The sequence below is a fragment of the Sceloporus undulatus genome, chromosome 6 (assembly GCF_019175285.1).
Source record: "Sceloporus undulatus isolate JIND9_A2432 ecotype Alabama chromosome 6, SceUnd_v1.1, whole genome shotgun sequence".
Taxonomy (NCBI): domain Eukaryota; kingdom Metazoa; phylum Chordata; class Lepidosauria; order Squamata; family Phrynosomatidae; genus Sceloporus; species Sceloporus undulatus.
The window spans coordinates 148,657,567-148,677,627 of NC_056527.1; the positions used below are offsets into that span (position 1 = coordinate 148,657,567).

General features: G+C 42.6%; 1 protein-coding gene across 3 annotated transcripts in view; it reads left to right on the plus strand.

Annotated features, from left to right (window-relative positions):
• Positions 1 to 16,586, plus strand: part of ICE2 (interactor of little elongation complex ELL subunit 2) — a 25,500-nt gene extending 8,914 nt beyond the window's left edge. For 2 of the 3 annotated variants that reach the window (XM_042473432.1, XM_042473434.1), the window contains exons 7-15: positions 419 to 578; positions 3,447 to 3,616; positions 5,192 to 6,188; positions 7,704 to 7,867; positions 9,817 to 9,946; positions 11,376 to 11,460; positions 11,924 to 11,974; positions 12,296 to 12,554; positions 15,346 to 16,586. In XM_042473432.1, the coding sequence (XP_042329366.1) occupies positions 419 to 578; positions 3,447 to 3,616; positions 5,192 to 6,188; positions 7,704 to 7,867; positions 9,817 to 9,946; positions 11,376 to 11,460; positions 11,924 to 11,974; positions 12,296 to 12,554; positions 15,346 to 15,537 (2,208 nt within the window). In that variant the 3' untranslated portion in view covers positions 15,538 to 16,586. The remainder of the gene's footprint in view (positions 1 to 418; positions 579 to 3,446; positions 3,617 to 5,191; positions 6,189 to 7,703; positions 7,868 to 9,816; positions 9,947 to 11,375; positions 11,461 to 11,923; positions 11,975 to 12,295; positions 12,555 to 15,345) is intronic. The other variant, XM_042473433.1, reaches the window with a different exon arrangement.
• The last annotated feature ends 3,475 nt before the right edge of the window (positions 16,587 to 20,061 follow it).

Sequence of the window (20,061 nt, forward strand, 5' to 3'; positions counted from 1 at the left end):
TCGAGTCACTTTGGAGGTATGGTATTTCAATGATGCATGTGTCCTAAGAGTCCAAAAGCCGCACCAAAGCCACTCTCCAGTCCTAAAGATTGGAGTGCAGCTTTGGTGTAGCTTCCAGACTCTTAGAACTCATGCATCATTGAAATACCATACCTCCAAAGTGACTCGAAGCAGCTTTATTTTGGCCTGTCTGTAACAGGCCACTATTAGCTGTTCACATGGTTTAGTAAATACAAACGTCCACTTCACCCCTTCAAATAAAATGTTACTGCAGTAATATTTCCCCTCTCTGGACCAGTTTTTGCAGTGTATACTCAGAAACAATATTTGTTTGTTATTAATTACTTGGAAAGATATATTCATTCTAATTTATCTTGGTTTTTCTCCTATACCCAATATTTATTTATTTTTAAAAAAGGATGTTAGTACAGATGCAAATGCTGAAAAACTGGCGGTGAAATACTGTCCTCAGGTGGTCCTGACCAGCGAATCGTTGTATACTTTGTTGAACAATCACGGTCTCGACTACAAGCAACAGTGGGAACTCCCTGTTTCTGTGAAAACACTTTCTGGTACAGGTAAAGTCCGTTCCCACCAACACCACTGATTTCCTATGGAATTTCTCTTTAAATACTATTTTAATCATGCATGAACTTAGAATAAATGACACCAACAATGTATGCTTCTCTGTGCCTCTGACTGCTGCAGTGTCTAAGGATGGCGTCTCTCCTCTGAATGCCTGCCTGAAGTCAGTAATGGGCTGGATGAGGGAAAACAAACTCAGTCTGAATCCAGAGAAAACGGAAGTACTAGTGATAAGTTCCCCAAGCCCGGGGAAGGAAATTTATCCACCTGTCCTGAATGGAGTCACACTTCCCCTGAAGGATGAAGTTCGCAGCTTAGGAGTACTTCTGGACTCGTCCCTGCAGTTGACATCTCAAGTAGATGTGACAGTCAGAAGTGCTTGCTATCAGCTTTGGTTGATACGCCAGCTGCGACCCTACTTGGACCAAAGGGACCTTGAAACTGTGGTACATGCTCTGGTAACCTCTCGCTTAGATTTCTGTAATGCGCTCTACATGGGGCAACCCTTGTACCAAACTTGGAAGCTTCAGTTAGTACAAAACATGGCAGCCAGATTGGTCACTGGTGCTTCCAGGTTTGACTATATAACACCTATCTTGAAAGATCTCCACTGGCTGCCCATTCACTTCCGAGCGCAATACAAGGTGTTGGTTATTACCTATAAAGCCCTACATGGCTTGGGCCCGAGTTACTTGAGGGACCGCATCTCCCCATATAATCCGCCCCGCACACTTAGAACATCCGGGAAGAATCTGTTGGAGATTCCATCTTCCAAATATGTCTGCACATCCCAGACAGCCTTTTCAGTGGCGGCCCCGCGGATTTGGAACAGTCTCCCCGAGGAGCTTTGTCTCATGACCCCCCCAGAAACATTTAAAAAGAGGCTTAAAACCTTTCTTTATTGCCAAGCCTTCCACCCCACCCCCGAGGAATGAAGTTGAGTGCTTTTGATGCCATTGATGCTCTGCCTTACCCTATGAATGATTGTGTTTGTAAAATTGTGTTACTTGTTTTTATCTATTTTTATGATATGTTTGTAATAGTTTTATAGTCTAAACCGTTCTGATCTAGGGAAAAGCGGTATACAAATAAAAATTATTGTTGTTGTTATTATTATTATGATGATGATGATGAACTGGAGAACTGATGCTCATTATTGTAATTCCCTTCCATACATGATACTTATAAGGTTTTCATGCTTTATTGTGCAACTGAGTAGAGATGTGTAGGATTGTGCTGTTTGTGTCTTCAAATGATTGTGAAAAGGAGCCAGAATAGTGATTTCTGGGTGCTATGAAAATGCATTAATAAATGAGGCAATAAATAGCCTGAGAAAGGAAAATAAGGAAATAGTGATGCTTGCATGTATTCAGCACTTAGTATGAATCCTGCTTTTTTTCTTAGGTTGCTGCCACACTGCAGGATGAATGCAGTTTGGCATCGCTTTAACTGCCATGGCTCCCTGGTATGAAGTCCTGGGGTTTGTAGTTAGTTGTGGCACCAAAGCTCTGACAGAAAAGGTGAAATATCTAAAATTACAAATTCTAGAATTCCATAGCATTGAGCCATGGCACTTAAAGCTGTGTCGAAACTGTATTCATTCAACACGGAGAAAGGTAAGGTACTGCACTTAGGGCGGAAAAATGAAATGCACAGATATAGGATTATGGGGGACACCTGGCTGAATGAGAGACTTCTATGTGTGAAAGGGATCTGGGAGTCCAAGTAGACCATAAGTTGAACATGAGTCAACAGTGCAATGTGGCAGCTAACAAGGCCAATGTGATTCCAGGCTGCATCAATAGAAGTATAGTGTCTAGATCAAGGGAAGTCATAGTGCCACTCTATTCTGCTTTGGTCAGGCCCCACCTGGAATGCTTTGTCCAGTTCAGGGCACCACATTTCAAAAACATTGAGAAACTGGAGCATGTTCAAAGAAGGGCGACTAAAATGGTGAAGGGCCTGGAAACCATGAAGCCCTATGAGGAACGACTTAGGGATTTGGGGATGTTTAGCCTGGAGAGGAGAACGCTATGAGGTGATATGATAGCCCTGTTTAAATATTTGAAGGGACGTCGTATTGAGGAGGGAGGAAGCTTGTTTTCTGCTGCTCCAGAGATTAAGACCCAATGGAGCAATGGATGCAAGCTACAGGAAAACAGATTCCAGCTCAACATTAGGAGCAACTTCCTGAGAGTAAGGGCTGTTCAACAGTGGAACACACTCTTTCCTCAGAGTGTAGTGGAGTTTCCTTCCTTGGAGGTCTTTAAGCAGAGGCTGGATGGCCATCTGTCAGGGATGCTTTGACTGAGAGTTCCTGCATGGCAGAAGAGGGTTGGACTGGATGGCCCTTGCAGTCTCTTCCAACTCTATGATTCTATGATTCTGCAGTATAGATTGCAGTTTTGCAGTGGTAGACGTGTCTGGAGCTATAAAGCCCAATGTTGACTTCTAATTTAATTTTTCCGCTGCATTTTTGGAATGTATTAATGTATTTGCATTGAAGTGTTCTCCCTGGTTGATGAAAAGTAGTTGATTGTATATAAATGTTTGCAAACAAGGACCTGAGTATCTTAATTTGGCTGGGTGCTTCTCTTACTCCTTTCAATCAATGACCCTTTCTAGATTTTTTTTTTAAAAGGAAAAAGGAAATGAAGTTATTGATAATGTCACAATGAATTTGAAAAGTATTTTCAGTTTATTGTTGAGAAAAGGTTGTTTTAGGAAGCAGAGAAATACGCTGTAATTTTTTGTGGCTTCATTGTAATTAATAGGAGGCCATGAGATTAATTTGCAAGCCCATGCCTTAAAAAATACATCCCCATCTACTGACAAGTGAAAAAGCACTTTTCTCTTTACAGATCTCAAGCCAGTCAAAGTTGTCTATGTCGATCCCCCGCTCCCAAAGAAAGAGGTGACAGTCCGAGAAAAGAACCAGATTTTTCATGAATTTCTGGCTGATTTTCATATGACCAAACAATCTACTGTTTTTGCACATGCTGCCATTTTGGACAAGCCATCAGAGAAGCCGGTGAGTTTGTAATTTTACTGCTCACCTCGTTTTAACTGGATATTGGGACAAACTTGACTCTTCTTCAAATCACATACATTGCTGCCACACTGGGCAAAGTGTGGCAAATAGGCCACATGGGGCTCCCACAGGGTTGTCTTCTATGTCTCCTAGAGTACCCCAGGAATCAAAAAAAGGGGGGGGGGGGGGAATGCCCCAAAATTCTCACCCAGGAGTTGGTCTTTCAGCCTTTTTGTTGGGTCCCCCCCCCCCCCCAATATATACATTTGCCCCAATATGCTCTCTAGCGGGTGTTGGAGCATTACTACCATGGTTTGGGGAAGCCTGAGTCAATTTGAACACAGGAGAGGCCTTTCTTGAAACAAGAAGTGACTTCCACTCTCTTCTTGTGGTTATAAAGGCCTCTTCTGGGCCCAAAATGTCCCAGGAAGCCCCCCCCCCCCAAACATGATGAAAATGTCCCTTAGAGAGCATTAAGAGTATGTGGGGCAAAAAGTATTTTTTTATTGTATGGTATGGGGGGAGCCCTCCAACATCTCCTGGGGGACAGTGTATGTCCCTAGCTTTCCACAGTTGCCTACTCCTGCTTTGTTGTTGTTTTGCTGTTGTTGTGTACCATCAAGTCATTTCCGACTTAAGGTGACCTTCTGAAAATGTTTTCTTGGCAAAGTTTCCTCAATCTGTCATCCCTAGCACTGGTATAAACTCTTTGCCATAAACCAAGATATCATACAGTACTGCAGTTGGCCTTTCTTATACACGGATTTTTTATACATGGATTCAAGCATCCATGGTTTGAAAATGTTCCAAAAAGTACACTGCTACCTCGGGTTACGAAATTAATTCGTTCCGCCATTCCCTTCGTAACCCAAAAATTTCGCAACCCGAAAAGGCTTTCTGTTAGCGCTGGAAAGCCTATAGCCGCGCTTCGCATTTGAATTTCGCACCGAAATGAATTTTGTAACCCGAAAAATAGTTCGTAACCCGGAACAGTTTTTTCCAATCCAACTTTTTCGTATCCCGGAAATTTCGTAACGCGATCATTTCGTATCCCGAGGCACCAGTGTATAAATTTCAAATTATCAAACCTTGATTTTCCATTTTTATAAGGGACACCATTTTGCTATGTCATTGTTTTTAATGGGACTTGAGCATCCACAGATTTTGTCATACACGGGGGATCTTGGAGCCAAACACCAGCGTATAACAAGGGGCCACTGTAAGTCTTATCTTGGTCTTATCATCACACAGATTCTCATTTGGGTTGTAACTGAAACCATGCTTTAACAAACCTCAAGACATTTTCCTATCTGGCATGTGAGGGGAGAGAACAGTGGACAAATACATATGGTTCGATTACAGAGTACCATGGCTTTCCTGAGCTGAGATAATTTGTTATATATCAACTGGGGCACTGAAACATTCTGATGCAGATGTGTGGAACATGAGTATATTAATAAAATTAGTTATCTTTGTGTGCTGGCCAAATGGCCGTAATAAAGTTATTATTATTATTATAGTTATCTTTGAAGTTCCTGGCATTAAAACTTCTTTTTTCTTCTTTTCTCCTTTTAGTCCAGAACAGAACTGGAAACATGTCGAGGCAGAGAGGTGCAGGTAGCTGACTCCGCGGATCTTCACTTTGATATCGATGTCACAGAACTAGAAACCTTTGCCTCGACATCTAAGTTTCTAAATACTTCTAAACCAGAGGGCACCCGTGGGAAACCTACCAATATACCTAAAATCTTATCAGAGCACCTAAAAATGGAAAAAGAGGCAGCATGGGATATGAACAGAGAAGGAAGCACCAAAGCCATGGAGCAGAGGGCAAGATCTCACAGCAGCGGGAATTTTAATAACACTCTGCCATTACATGGGGATGTCTTGGGTTCAGATTGCAATGAAAATTCATCCGTTAAAAGGGTCAAGTTGATGGAAACCAAACCAGATGACGAAAGAGATAAGGACAGTAATACCTTTTCCAGTTCTCTGGGTATAAAAAATAACTTAAAGGAAGGAGTTGATGTAGTCAAAGATGACAGTTCAGCTGTTCTGCCCTGCTGCAGTGATGCTGATGAGGAATCCTTGATCATTGACACAGAATGTAAAAACAGCAGTCGGGTTGAATCAGGGGTGATCGTGTCTGATCAAGGCCCCAAATTAGACATAGCTCCTTGCTCTAGAGGAGCCCTGCCAGGAAAACTGGATGATTCTTCAGAGGATCGAGAAAAGAATAATCCTCAAAATGAGCCAGGAATTCAAGGAAGAAGAGAACCACAACAAGAAACGAATGCTCCCCGCAAGCCGTGCCGACGACTGTCTAAAAAATTTGATCCAGTAGGCCAGATTTTGAAAATGCAGACCAAACTCCTCAAGCCACCTTCTTTGGACCGTCAGGGGCAACCAGAAGCAAACGTTGAAAGAACTTTGAATCCTTCACCAAGCCAGGAAAATCCAGTATTAAAAGTCTCGGCGTCTTCCACTCCGGCACCTGAACAAAGTACCGCTGCAGATCCTAGCAGTTCACCCAAAGGTAACTGGGCAACATACTTCCAGGGATCTCAGAAAGGTGGGTCTCTCAATGATTGTCTTCACAGAAACTTGGTGTCCTCCTGGAAATGATCTGAGGGAATGTATCCTCAAATACAAGCCTATGTGGTCTTTATAATCTTCAAGAGAGGCTCCTCTCTTAGTCCTTCCATCCTTACAGACACCTCTGGTGGGGACACAATAAGGCCTTCTCAGTGGTTCAACAGCTCCCTATTCAGGAAGGTTAGACAGGCTTCTTCCTCATCCTCCTGCCATCACCTGTGAAAAGACCTTAAGATTTCAAAAGGCCTTTGGGAACTGAGGGTTTCTCGTTGTTTTCATAATGTTCTATTCCATCCTTTCTATGAAAGTATTTTGAAATAGGTTTAAAACAGGCATCCCTGCTTTTTGGCTGCTCATTTTTGGATGTTCCGCTGTTCCAACAAATCTAAGTTATAGCCATGAACCACACTGTTGACCCTGTCTGCTCTTTTGACCATTGTTGCTGCCTTTTTTTTCACTGTCAGTTGACTCAGCTCACTGGTGTTTTTCTTTTTATCTCAGTCTACTGTGGAAACCAAGGTTCAAATCTCTTCTCAGCCATGTAAACCCACTGGGTGACACTCTCTCAGCCTCAGGGGAAGGTAGTGGCAAACCTCCTATGAACAAATCTTGCCAAGAAAACTCCATGATAGGTTTGCCTTAGGATTGCCATAAGTTTGGAAACGAAGTCACACAAAAACTACTGAGCGTGATGTTGTTTTTGCCCTGTTAGTTGACTTAGTGCTATCTAGTGTTCAGTCTTGCAATTGCAAAATTTAAAAAGTTTTGCATTTGAATGGGTTCCACTGTTTGACAGGTCTCTGGTCTCTAACACATTAGATAAGTGGGAAATTAGAAATACTAGTTATTTATGTATAGTGTGCTGTCCACATTCTCTGGGGTTCAGAGCTCAGGACCCCGTGAAAGTGGGGAAAATGCAAATAATAAAAATACTATTTTTTTACCTGAGACAACCCCACTCTAGGAATATCTAGGTCCTTCAGTGCAACTGTGTGGTCAGTATTCACTATAAGCTAGCCATAGAATTGTGCTTGAGAACCTAAAAATGCCCAAAGAAGTGCTCTCTGTAGGAATCTGTTGGTCTTCCAGCATGACCTCTGGCTGATGTTGACCATAGAGTCATATTGGAGGGACTAGAGAGAACATATCAATCAAATTTGCAGAGGGCATTTTAGAGGAGAAATGCTTTTTTAAAAAATTGATTTTTCCTCCCAGATGGGCCTCTAAACATGGTGGAAATATTCCCCACATACCCTAGAAGGCATATTGGAGCATTTTGTACCCCTGGGCACCTGGAGGACCACAAAAACTGCCCTGGGACATATGGCCCATGGGATTGACTTTGCTTACTCCTGGCATAAAGTTATGCTCCGTCTCCTTGATACAGAATGTCAATCAGTCTGGAATTCCACTGAGGAGGAAATATACTTTGGATTAAGTGCAGTCTAGTGGACACAAGGAGTAACTAATTTTTGCTTTCTCTTTTGGAAAGGGGTGCTTTGGAACATGCCGGAAGATGGTTCCGATTATGACCCGCCTGACCAGGGCAATCTTGTCTACAAATTGTTCAGCCTGGATGATCTGCTGTTGCTGGTTCGTTCCAGTGTACAAAAGGTTGAGCTTCGGCCACGCAGTAAGAAAGCTCAAGTCAAGAGGGTAAGTTTTCATATTCAGTGGAGTTTGTGTTATTTTTGTTGCTGTTGTTTTCCTTTTTCCAGGCACATGTTTGTTAACTTGGTTTTCTCTTGAAGCCACTTCACACACCATCTCCAGTGGGGCTTGAATATAAGTGAAACTCCACTTTTGTGAGGGGTCTGGGACGGATCCCTTGCAAAAAAAGAGGGGCCACTGTAGTAGCTTTTTAAAATGTCTTTTTGAGTGCTGAATTTGAAAAACACAATAAAAATGTCTCACCAAACACAGATCTTTCACAAATGCAATGTTTTTATCAATTGAGTTATTACTCAACTCTGATTAAGAGTGGACACTGATGTTCAATTTCTTTTAGCACTTTTGAATGGATTTTTCTGTTTCATATCCATTAATTAACTTGTTTTGAAAGTCTAGTAGAAAACTGTAACGCCTTTCTTACAAAACCCATTTCCTACAAAAGGTCAACATTAAAATAGAATCAAACTATTCATGACATTGAAACAACTGGAAATATACTTTTAAAAAGCAGTTTAAAACTGTGCAATGCCTCTTAAAATCTCTTCCCTTAAAAACTAACCATTTTAATGCATTTGTTGGCATTTCTCTCCCAAGATAATAAGGGGCTGTCATTTCTCCTCCATTGTCTCTTGGGATCCGTGACCAACAACACAGGGTTTGTCTCACTAATTACATACTAATGTGACTGTGTCCCTCCTTAATGCTATTTAATCTATTCATTCTGTTGTCAAAACAAGTTGTCATACGATCTCCAGTGATGTACTGGATGACAGCTAATAAACGGAAGCTTAATTCAGATAAAACAGAAGGATTTATCTGCCTGAAAATGAGATGTTCAACTAGTTCTGGGCAAGGTTATATTCCGCCCCAAGGGATCATTTTTGCTGCTCACTGGAGCTGTTAAACTGAGCTTTCACTCTCTATTAGGCGGAAGTAGATTTCGAACCTGCAGGACCCATTTTGTTCTGATACCCGAGTTTAAATATTTGAAGGGGTGTCATATTGAGGATGGAGCAAGCTTGCTTCTCTTGTTCCGGAGACTAGGACATGGAGCAGTGGATTCAAACTACAGGAAAAGAGATTCCCCTTGAACATTAGGAAGAACTTCCTGATAATAATATTCCAACAGTGGAATATGCTGTTGCCTCGGAGGGTGTTGGGGTCTCCTTCTTTGGAGCTTTTTAAACAGAGGCTGGAAGGCTATCTATCAAGAGTGCTTTGATGGTGTCCTCCTAAATGGAAGAATGAGTTTTGACAGCATGGCCTTTGGTGTCTCTTCTATGATTCTACAATTCAGTTTTGCTAGATTCACCCCCAACTCCCCCTTGTGTATGCGTCCCATAAAGGAGGGAACAATTGGTTTCTGGCACAGTTGTCCACCTATTCTAGAGGGTTTTCACCATGCAGTATGCCAGGAGCCACTTATGTGCAAAACCCTGGTCTCTGCGTTAACAATACATACATCCACATATGCACCCCGCCCTGTTCTCATTCCACTTCAAGCAACCTTGTTGTTCTTTGAAAGAAACCTAAATTGTGCTGAACCACAGGATTTGACACACAAAATGTGTTACATCCACGCTCGCCACTCTGTCTGCTGTGCTTCGAAAGCCCAAATAAGTTGGCTGGGGATGAAAGATCTTAATTTTTTCCTGATTGTGTTGTGTAACTTGAAAATGTGCCTATGCCAGTAATGGGGGCCGGGGAGAAGTCAAGTCTCTCAAAGTTAATTCCTACTGCTACTTTTGTTGCAAAATGGTTTCTTCAAATTGATCGCAAGCCCTGTTGGATTCAGCCTCAGGTCCCATATGAGATTTTCTCCAACCTGGGATTGTGGCCGCAAATAAGACTTGTTCTTGTTTCTTACTAAAAAATGCACATTGAAAGTGCTTCAGCAAACTGAAAACCTTTTTGTTTGGCTGTTTGCTCTATAGCACTTTCCAGTTTATGTCCTGCCAAAGCTAGAATATCAAGCCTTCTATGGGGCAGAAGCATTAACCGAAGGCGAGGTGTGTCGGCTCTGGATGGAGGGTTTGTTGCATTCCAACAGTTCATTTGCAATTGGTGAGTTCTGTTTTAAATAGCACTTGCATTGTGTCACATTAATTTTTCTCCTTTTCTTTGCATGAGTAGCTTGAGGATTTTGTCTCCATATTTCTTCACTGCAAACTTTTTTTTAATGCAACCAATTGTAATAATAGCCAGTGTCTTCCTTAGATTCAAAGCAACTTGAAATGGTTGCATAACAAAACACAAAACACTGCACCCTGGTGCTATTAAACTGTTTCCTTGTAGTGTCTGAAAATTGTAGCTGAAGTTTCTAATATGAAATTCCTTTATATGGAAATTACAGCCAAAATAATGAGGTTCACAGACCTCTGGTTGACTTTTTAAGTGGATGTGAACATTCAAAACAGCATAAGTCTATTAGCCAGGATCAGAGCTTAGATTGGAGTACAACTCTCACAATCTCTGGACTGTTTTGTAAAGAAGTTCTCCTCTGGAGGGACTGGAATTTAAAAGCATTCCAAACCAAAAAAGCAGCCCATAAATACTACAGCCCTTAAGATGTGTAACCAGTCAAATGATACCTGGCTGTCAAGAAACAGGCATTTTCTTGGCGTTGTGACAGCATTAAGTTGAATAAAGTGTTTGTCTAAAGTTTACCCAGCTTCAGAGCACATTTTTGGCATAGCACATTGCAGCATGGTTTGAGAGGTGAACCTCAAACAAAGCACAATAGAGCTCCGCAGCTTGGATTAGTTTGCAGGCCAGCGATAGGCAGAACCTTCAGATAAGTTACTGTTTAAATAGTCTCTCCATCCCTGTGTACACAGTCAAGTGAATTAAAGCAGTCAATAGCAAGGCTCTGGGGCAAAAAAAGACAAAGCATTCAGTATGGAAAACTTGTTTTAAAAAGGAATCAATTACCATCAGCCTCACTGCTGCTGGTGACTGACTGTTGCTAGAAAACAGCCCTAGATTCAGGAGACAACCATAATAGCTATTCAGGTTTTCAGTCATAACTTTATCTTGTTTAAAGGTTCATAGGATGCTAAGGGCAGGAATGTCCATATGGTAATATTTCAGATTGTGAAGGCTGGACAGTGAAGGAAATTTTGCCTAGTTTTTTGTGAGCGGGTGGTGACTGGAGGTCGAGGAAGATGCTAAAAGATGCTGCTATGTTTTGGCAGCAGTTAGAGTCAGTGTCGGTGTATTTATCAGGGAGAATTGGGGGCCTCATAAAAGAAAATGGGGCTACTTATGGTCCATGGGCTAGAAGACTACTTTAAGGACTGAAAGAGAGCCATCACATTAATGTGACACAAGTCCTTCTATTAAAATACATAAATCAAATCAATTTATATAGCATTATTTTATCTACATAGCGGCATTGCTTATGCATCAGAAACGCTTCATGTTTCTCACATGCTTCCTCACTTTTATTGTGCATTTACTGTATATTTACTGTGGCAGTTTTCCCTCCCTTTAGGTCATATTGATGCCCTGACCTCAAACCTTTTCCTGCTCGAACAGCTGTCGGCTGAACGTTTGAAAAGAAGATTTGGCACATTTAAGTGAGTGGTAACCTTCCTGTAATGGAAGAATAGGGCAAGGCCTCTGTAGGGCAGGGATGAGAACCATACAGCCCACTTGATATTGTTGAACCTCTGCCACTATCATTCCTCACCCTTGGCTGTGATGGAAAGGGATGCTGAGGTCTGCAGTCCAAAAACATCTAGAGCCCCATCCGTTTCCCACTTATGCTGTGGCAGTTGAAGAAAGAACCCAGGTTTCCCTTGATGCTTAAACATCCTAATCTCATTAATGTACTGTGGATGGGTGTGTTTTTATTTCAGAATGAGATCGGGTATGAGGTTTGAGAATCCATCTCTGGGTAATACATGAGGAAAGGTCAGAATGCAGGAATTCAGAAACTACTTAGGTTTTGGGTATTCCTATCTTGAGAAGCAAGGGTTGTGAGTTAAGTGCTTCCCCCAACTTATGTGTTGTTTCTGAATGTTAAATCTTCATGTGCAGGCCAGCAAATTCGCTGAATATCCTCCAGCATATCTTGAAGAAAGTGGCGGGGTATGTAACTTCTGTTGTTTCTATTTCTTTAAGACACACATTCTAAAGTAATAAATGGCTCTGTGCTAAGATGGCGTGGGAACCCTGGACCCTATATATGTAGAATTAGAGGACAATGTCCTGGGAGAGGAGGGAGAGTGTGACACCCCAAAACTATCAAACTTCCAAACCTATTTTTTAAAAACATTGTGATTTTCACCCGAAAACTGTGTAGGAAGCACGCCCAAGTGCATGAAAGTGTGAAAAGCCTATTTGCTGTGGGAATCTGGTCTTGGGGACTCTGCTACCATGTTCCATTCATAATGCCTTCTGTGCTTTCAGTCTGCAGGAGGGCTCTTACCTTTTGGCTCATGCAGCAGGAGACTCATTCGTTTCGATCTACAAAAGCTCTCAAGAGAACGCCACTGGAGTGACGTACAACCTGCACGCTGCTCACTCTGATCTACCTGGTGCCCCATCAGTCCTTTCGGTTCCCTGGGTCCCGCTAGATCCCAACATTCCTTTATCCTATCACTTTGCTCAAGGGTGGGTCCCATGCACTTTCCCACCAAAACAGTTGGATGCAGCAAGGAATGAGAAGGTGAGTCCGTATCAAGCACATCAGAGACCAGAGCTCAAATTCAGCCCTGGAAACCCACTGGACCACCTTGGGCATGTCACATTCTCTCAACCTCAGAGAAATTACTTATTTAGAGTATTTATACCCTGCTCTTCAGTCCCAAAGGCTCCCAAGTGTATAAGTCAATTTGAAACCTCTGAATAAATTTGGCCAAAAAAACTGAGCCAGTGTGGAAGGTTTGAGTGTTTGACTAGAACTCTGAAAACCAGGGTTCGAATCCCCGAATGGCCATGGAAGTCCACTGAGTGATCTTGGGCAGGTCACTTTTCAGCCTCAGAAGAAGGTCATAGCAAACCCTCCTCTGCAGAAATTTTGCCAGGCAACCCCAATGATGAAATTATCATATTGGATTGCTTTGTGGCATGCCCATAGTAAATCTATGGATGATACAAGGCTCTGTTTGGAGGGTTGGTGGTGAGAACTTCATCTTGTTCCACTTTAAAAGCAAGAGCTTTGTACCTTCCAATCTAGAGCCCCAGTGTTACAAAAACACCATGTTAATTTCCCAGATATAAACATATAATTGTACGTGGGTGGCTTCTTTCTCCTCCTTTTTGTTTCTCTGTAATCAAAGCAGCTCAGTTGGATGTATATATATTCTCAGTCTCTTCCAGCTGTAACTGAAAGCAGTAGAAAAAGTCTAACCGCATTGTGGAAAATAAAAAAATCAGTGTGTACACCGTCCAGCGCCTGCCATGACTCTCCCGCTATGATTCCCCACCAGAGCTTGGAAAAGTTGATCTTCTGGATTACAACTCCCCCAGCTAGCATAGCCACTGGACATACTAACTGTAGTAGTTGGGAAGTTTCTCTCTCGCACGCTGTGGCCATCATCCAGTTAGTGATGTTGTTCTTGTTGTGTGCCATCAAGTCGTTTCTGACTTAAGGCAACCCTATTGCAAGGTTTTTTTGGCAAGATTTCTTCTGAGGAAGTTTACCTTTGCCTGCCTCTGAGACTGAAAGAGTGGGATTTGCTAATCCATTGGGTTTCCATAGCTGAGCAAGGATTTGAACCCTGGTCTCCAGAATCCTAGTACAATAGCAATCCACTACACAATGCTGGCTCACCTGTTTAGTGACATATGCAAGCATAATCCATTGGTGCTACTTGATATAGTGTCTAGGCAAGTTACTTCTAAAACTAAAACTACAAATCCCAGGATTCCACAAGATGGCGCTACAGCACTTAAAGTGGTTTCAAACTGCATTACTTCTGCAGTGTGGCTGCGCCCTTGGTTATACCCCCATTAACCAAAAGAAGGGCTTGTTTTATTTGTTTGCATCGTATCTTTATATCCGCACACAACCCAAGGCAGTTTACAAACAGAATACGGTTAAGAAGAAACAGTAAGCCAAGAACCATTGTAAGAAACAGTAATCCAAGCCCTGAATTGAAAATACATGAAAGCAATGTAATACAATGTAAAAACTGTATAAAGCAGAAGAAAAACCATGAGGAAGGAAGCACAGCACCAGCCATTACTTGTAACTCATTCCTTCCACATTTTGTGGGTGAGTAATAACGAAAGCTTGAGTGTCCTGTTGTTCATGACACTGTATTGTATGCATATTGTTATAATTTTCTTGGGCATTAACTGGGGAGGCAAGAGGCAGGGAAGGAGATATTATGGTTGAATATTATCCAAAATTAAGTAAAACTTAGCATGTTGTGTTATGTTCCTTCAAGTTAACTTTACGGTTAACCCTAGCCTTTATTTGATAAGGTACATTCAGAGTGCGTTTGCCATGCCCTTCCTTTGAAGCTGGGAGAGCATGACTTGTCCGAGATCATTCAGTGCATGTCTGTGGCTGAATAGGGATTTGAACTCTGCTCTCCCAGAAACCTAGTCCAACACTAAAACCACACTGGCACAAAAAAATTGGGTTTTCTTGGCAATATTTCTTCAGAGGAAGTTTGTCATTGCCTTTCTTTGAGGCTGAGAGAGGGGCGAGGTGCCCAGAGTCACCCAGTTTCCATGACCGAATGGGGATTTGAACCCGGGTCTCCCCAAGTCCTGACCCAGTGGACTGGGTGGTCCTTGTGGTCTGTTCCACTTCTCTGATTCTATAACACACAAAACGCTAGACCACACTGGTTCAAAATGCTGATGTAAAGTGCCAGTGTATGGTGACCTTTTCCGAGGGTTTTCTTGGCAAGATCTATTTGGAGAAGTGGGATATAAATAAATGACTATTATTATTATTATTACTATTATCATCATTATCATTACCGCTGAGTCTGAGAGAGTGTGAGTGTGAGATGTGAGGAAGAGATTTGATGTATCACTAGTCTTGATTGCCTTAAAAAGGCAGCCAAGACCTTCATTTAATAATGGCACGAACTGCCTCTCCACTGTTTTAATAATTGCTTTAACGATTGCCCAATAATTTAATTGTATTTTATTGTTGATAAGAGGGTTTAGGATATAACAAAACATGCTGTTGTTGTATTTTAGGGATATTTTTAGTGTAAGCCACTTTGATCATTTGGAGAAGGGCTAAATAAATATTATTGTTATTGTTGTTATTATTAGGCCATCCAGTATATTTCCAGGGCTGGGCAAGGCATTGGAACCCTGGTCTCTGGGTGTCCAGCATTCAAACCACTGCAACAATTTGTCTCTCTTCAAGGATCCCAACCTCCTGAGCTTTAATTGAGATATGAAGGCATTTCCTCTTTCTCTTCTTCATTCTTCCTTCCTTTTTCAGTCTTTCTTTCTGATCTTTCCTATTCTTTTCTTTTCACTCCCAGGCAAGCGGGGACACACCCAGCCGCGGAGAGCATCTCCCCATGGAAACCAACAACAACGTCCCGCCAGCTCACCCTTTTCAGAAAAGACGTGGGGCTGCCCAGAACAAGGCCGCAAGGAGGACTATCTACAGACAGGCCAACTGGGGGCCCAACTGGAAATTCTGGAAAGAACCCAAGGATGAAAAGACTTAGTCATGCGGGAGGAAATGAGACAGATCTCTCCAGGGCAAATGCTGAAAAGGGACAGAACAGCCTTTTGATTCGCAAAATGATAAGGATCCTGGGTGGCTGAACAGAGGATCCAGACTCAGAGGGATTGTTGCTGTGCAACCTTTTAAACCTTTTTAGCAGTTAAAGATGGGGAGAAATCAGATGAGGATTTGTTTCTGAGCAGCATGCATAGGGCAGAAGCAGCCTTCCAGAGATATGGCTCTTTCTGAGCAAAAGTGGCAGCAAATGGATGTTGGCACAGGCTTGCTGAACATCAGAGGAGTTTTCTTGCTATCTTACTAAATCTGAAACAGGCATGGTTCCTCCAGCCATCTATTTGAATCTGAGGGATTTCCAGGTCTGTTTCTGTTTGGCTGGCATGCCACTGGCCACCTTCACCTTCCTTTCCCAGTCACAGTTTCCATATAAGTATACTGGCAGAACTTTATGGCCCACCGCCTTCGGATAGGATCTTGGCCAAAATCCCTTTAAAATCTTCATTGCTGGGTTCCTTTTCTTTTCTTTTTTGTCATGCAATTTGCCCCACTTGAAAACTGCAGAATTGATTCCCTTTGACTTTGCCCCCCACCCCATCTTTTCCATTGTTGTTGTGGTTTCTTTTGTTTCCTGTTCATCTGTTGTGAATAATACAGATTTTGTATAGTGAAATGAAGAAATAATTCAGTCTTTTTCAATCTGGTTGTTTCTGTGTAGTGCCAATGCACTAAACTAGGGATGGGGAGTGTGCAGCCTGTCCTTTGGCAGGGTGTCCTGTGGCCCTTGGGACCCCCATTGACCACCCAAATCTTCAGCCCCCCACCCACCCACCCTTTGCGTTCCTCTGAGGCTGAGACAATGTGACTTGTCCAAGTTCACCCAGTGAGTTTCCATAGCAGAGGAGGGATTTGTACCTATGATAGTTTCCCAAAGTCCTAGTCCAAGACTGAAAGCACTACACCAAGCTTTGTATATTTTGCTAGGATTAATTTGCTTATATCTGTTCCTCCAAATAAATAAACTGATGAATGAGAGAGAGGCAGAATGCAGCTGTCTGTTTGCAACACCCACAACAGCCCAAACCTATATGCAGATTTTGTGCAGCCAAAACCACACACAAACACCATTTTCCGTTCACCGGTATCTTTGTTGACTTGACGTTGCCACAACAGACACCTTCTTTCTCTCGCCTTCCCTTCCCTGCGATCTCGGCTGGTTCCTGAATTGCCAGGGGCAAAGTTTGCTTGGCCCGATTGCTAAATATTAGATTCCATTCAAAACCATAAATCCCCGTCTGTGGCCCTCCCACTCAAGAAATGCTTTGGCGGTGAGTCATGCGCTGAGTGAGAGGAGAGGGTGGGGAAGGCCAAGCATAGCTTTCTGTCTGCTCAAGGGAGAACCCGTGCCCTGAACAATTGAGGCATTTTCTGAACTTGTCTATAAAGTTTACTTTTTGCTTCTGACTCCGTCATGAATGCATAAACCCTCTATTTAGGGAGTGTTTGGCTGACATGCCACCAAAGGTGACCTGTGCATTCTTGGGTATCTTAACTCCCCACCCTCCTTCCTCTCCCCATTCTTTCAGGACTGGCTGGAATTGAATTTTTGTCAACTGACGTGTGCAGGTCTGGTGCTGTTGTTGTTGTGTGATTTCAAGTAGTTTTCAAGTTATGGCAACCCTAAGGCGAACCTATCCTGATGTTTTCTTGGCAAGATTTGTTTACACTGAGAGAGTTTGACTTGACCAGGGTCACACAATGGGTTTTGTGGCTGAGCTGGGAACCGAACCTTGACTCCAGAGTCGCAACCCAACACTCAAACCACTATAACACAAGGTTGGGTGCCACACATCTGCAAAAGGAACATATGCAGTTGGCTCACTGCATTTACGGCTTTGAGTTTTGTGGATTTGATTATTTACGGTTTTGATTCATATGTTCTCTCTAGGAGTCTCTGTCCTCTGGCGCAACTCTGCTAGACGTTGACCATAGAGTTGTGCTGGAGAATGTCAAAGTTTCTCAAGAAAATCCTTCCCTAGACATTTGTAGCTCCTCCAGCGTGATTCTGTGATCCAATTCTGGAAGTTGTTGACCACAGAATTGCACTGGAGGACTTGGAGAGTCCTAGGGGTCGTTCCCACTCGCTTATACACCAGTTTACAAATCGAATCCAAGGTGTATCATTCCCACTCAATCCTGAATTAACTCTAGAACAGTTCTAGATTAACCCGCTATTGTTCCCACTGTGATTCGAATCTGATTCGAATCGTAACATATAACCAGGATCAGAAGCCTATAAACCGGAGCAAAAAAATAGTAGGTTTTACCCCGGGTTATCCCTTGATCCGAGATAGGAATCGCGGTATTTAAATGGGAACGTTTCGGCGTCTGATTTGGGTTCCATAGGATGGGAGGTGCAGCGCTCAAGGGGCTGGCCTGGGGGTGTCACCCTCTTTGGTTTCTTTCTGCATTGCCGGCACCATTTTCTTCGATTCGCATAATAGCCTTTCCTCCGGTGGATTGCAACCTCCCCTCTGCTCCTCATTCATAGACCGATGTGTGAGGAGAGCCACTGAACACCATTTTTAACTATTCTTTCTTTTTCAACACTGCCTGAGCACCAGATGGGCATTGGAGGACAGCCCAGAGATCAATGGGGCAGCCAAAGCGAATTTGGGGAACCGAGGCTCTTTCCAGAGGAACTATGGGATGGTTGTGTTGTGTTTGTGAGACGTTTATCCTCCTCTGCCAGAGAGTGCTGGTGCCATAATAAACTACCATTCCCAGGTTTCCCTAGCACTGAGTTATGGCAGTTAATATGGGGAGACACAGAAGAGGACGAATAAGCGCCTCCTGATTGGCTCTTTAAAAAAAAAACAATGCGAAATTTATAACGAATTAAAAATGGCCAGGTAGTGGGAACGCAGGTACAGGCTACATCGCTGTATGTTACTCCAAATTAATGTGACGTCATGATGACGTCGCTTTGATTGACAGCCGAAACAAGTGAATGTGAACGGAAAAAGTAAGAAAACCGGTTTAAATATACACCGATTCATCCTTGAATGGGAATGAAACAGGGTCAATTACAGCGATTTAAAATAAAACGTTACGTAAATGAGAACAATACAAATAAAGTGATTTGAAAAGCGGGATAACACTCGCTTTATTTTGAATCGCTTTAAAACAAACCGCTGTATTTAAATTTGTTTTAAATCGCAAGTGGGAACGCCCCCCTAAGAGAGGTGTTCTCTTAGGTAAAAAGAATAGTGTTGTTTTTTTAAATGTGTTTTTTCCACATTCACAAGGGTCCATCACTCCCAACCCCATCAAAATGTGGAGAGACCCCATAATTCCCTTATTGAAACAGCTTCACTGGCTTCCGGTCAGTTTCTGGACACAATTCGAAGTGCTGTCTTTGACCTTTAAAGCCCAACAAGATGACCAGACGTCCTAACCGCAAAGAAGGACAAAACACTGCAAAATGTAGGGCATTCAAGTCAAATATAGGAGATTGCAAAAGAAACACTAAAAATAGTCTTGCTTCTTAGTTATACTCAAAGTTGAGGACATTTTGGAATTCCTCCTGGATAGAAGCCTTGGAAAAGGAGAATGTTTGGTCACACTGCCTATAGCTTCAGACTATCTGAAAACCTGTATCTCCCCATCCTGAGTTTTACGATCTTTGGGAAGGGACGGGCTTGTCAGGCAGAGCTGAAAAAGTAACTGTTTGGGGACTACAACTCCCAGAATCCCCAATAGAAGCTAAGATGGGGAAATCTAATCTTAAAAGCAGTTTATAAAATATTCAGGCCTGTGAGAATACATGGCTTATTTCCTTCTGAAGTCTCACAGCACCATTTTTTGAATTTTCTTTTCTCATTTCTCCTCCAAGATGGATGGATGGGAGGCAGCCTTCCGAAGATGACGTCAAGACCGCCTTGAGTCGCCCATCGACTAAAAGCGTATCATCTCTCACCAATCAATACTGCTAATGGGCTTTTCTCGGATGCTATTTAAAACCACCAGCAATGGAGGAGCAACGCCAGGAGGCTGGCTGGAAACCAGCATTGGCCCAGTGGACCGTTCCAGCAAACGTGGATCATGTCTGTGCATGAACTCAACTCTGCGCAAAAAGGTTTATTGTGCGTTCTCTAATTCCAGTGAGTTAATGGGCAGACTGCCCTTGCCAGCTGAACATGCTGCTACCTGTAGACTCTCGCATGCAAAATGTCTGAGCTTTCAATTGAGCTGTGCAGGGATCCAAGAATAAAACAATTAGGCCCTCCGTATCCATGAATTTAAGCATCCATGGCTTTAAACACCCACAGCTTGTAAAGAGTAAATTCTCTATATATGCGCATGCATGTGTGTGTGTGTGTGTGTGTGTGTGTGTGTGTGTGTGTGTATATATATATAATTCCGAAAAGGAAATCTTGATTTTGCCATTTTGTAGAAGAGATGCCATTTTATTTCCCATTGTATTTAATAGGACTTGGAGATCCATGGA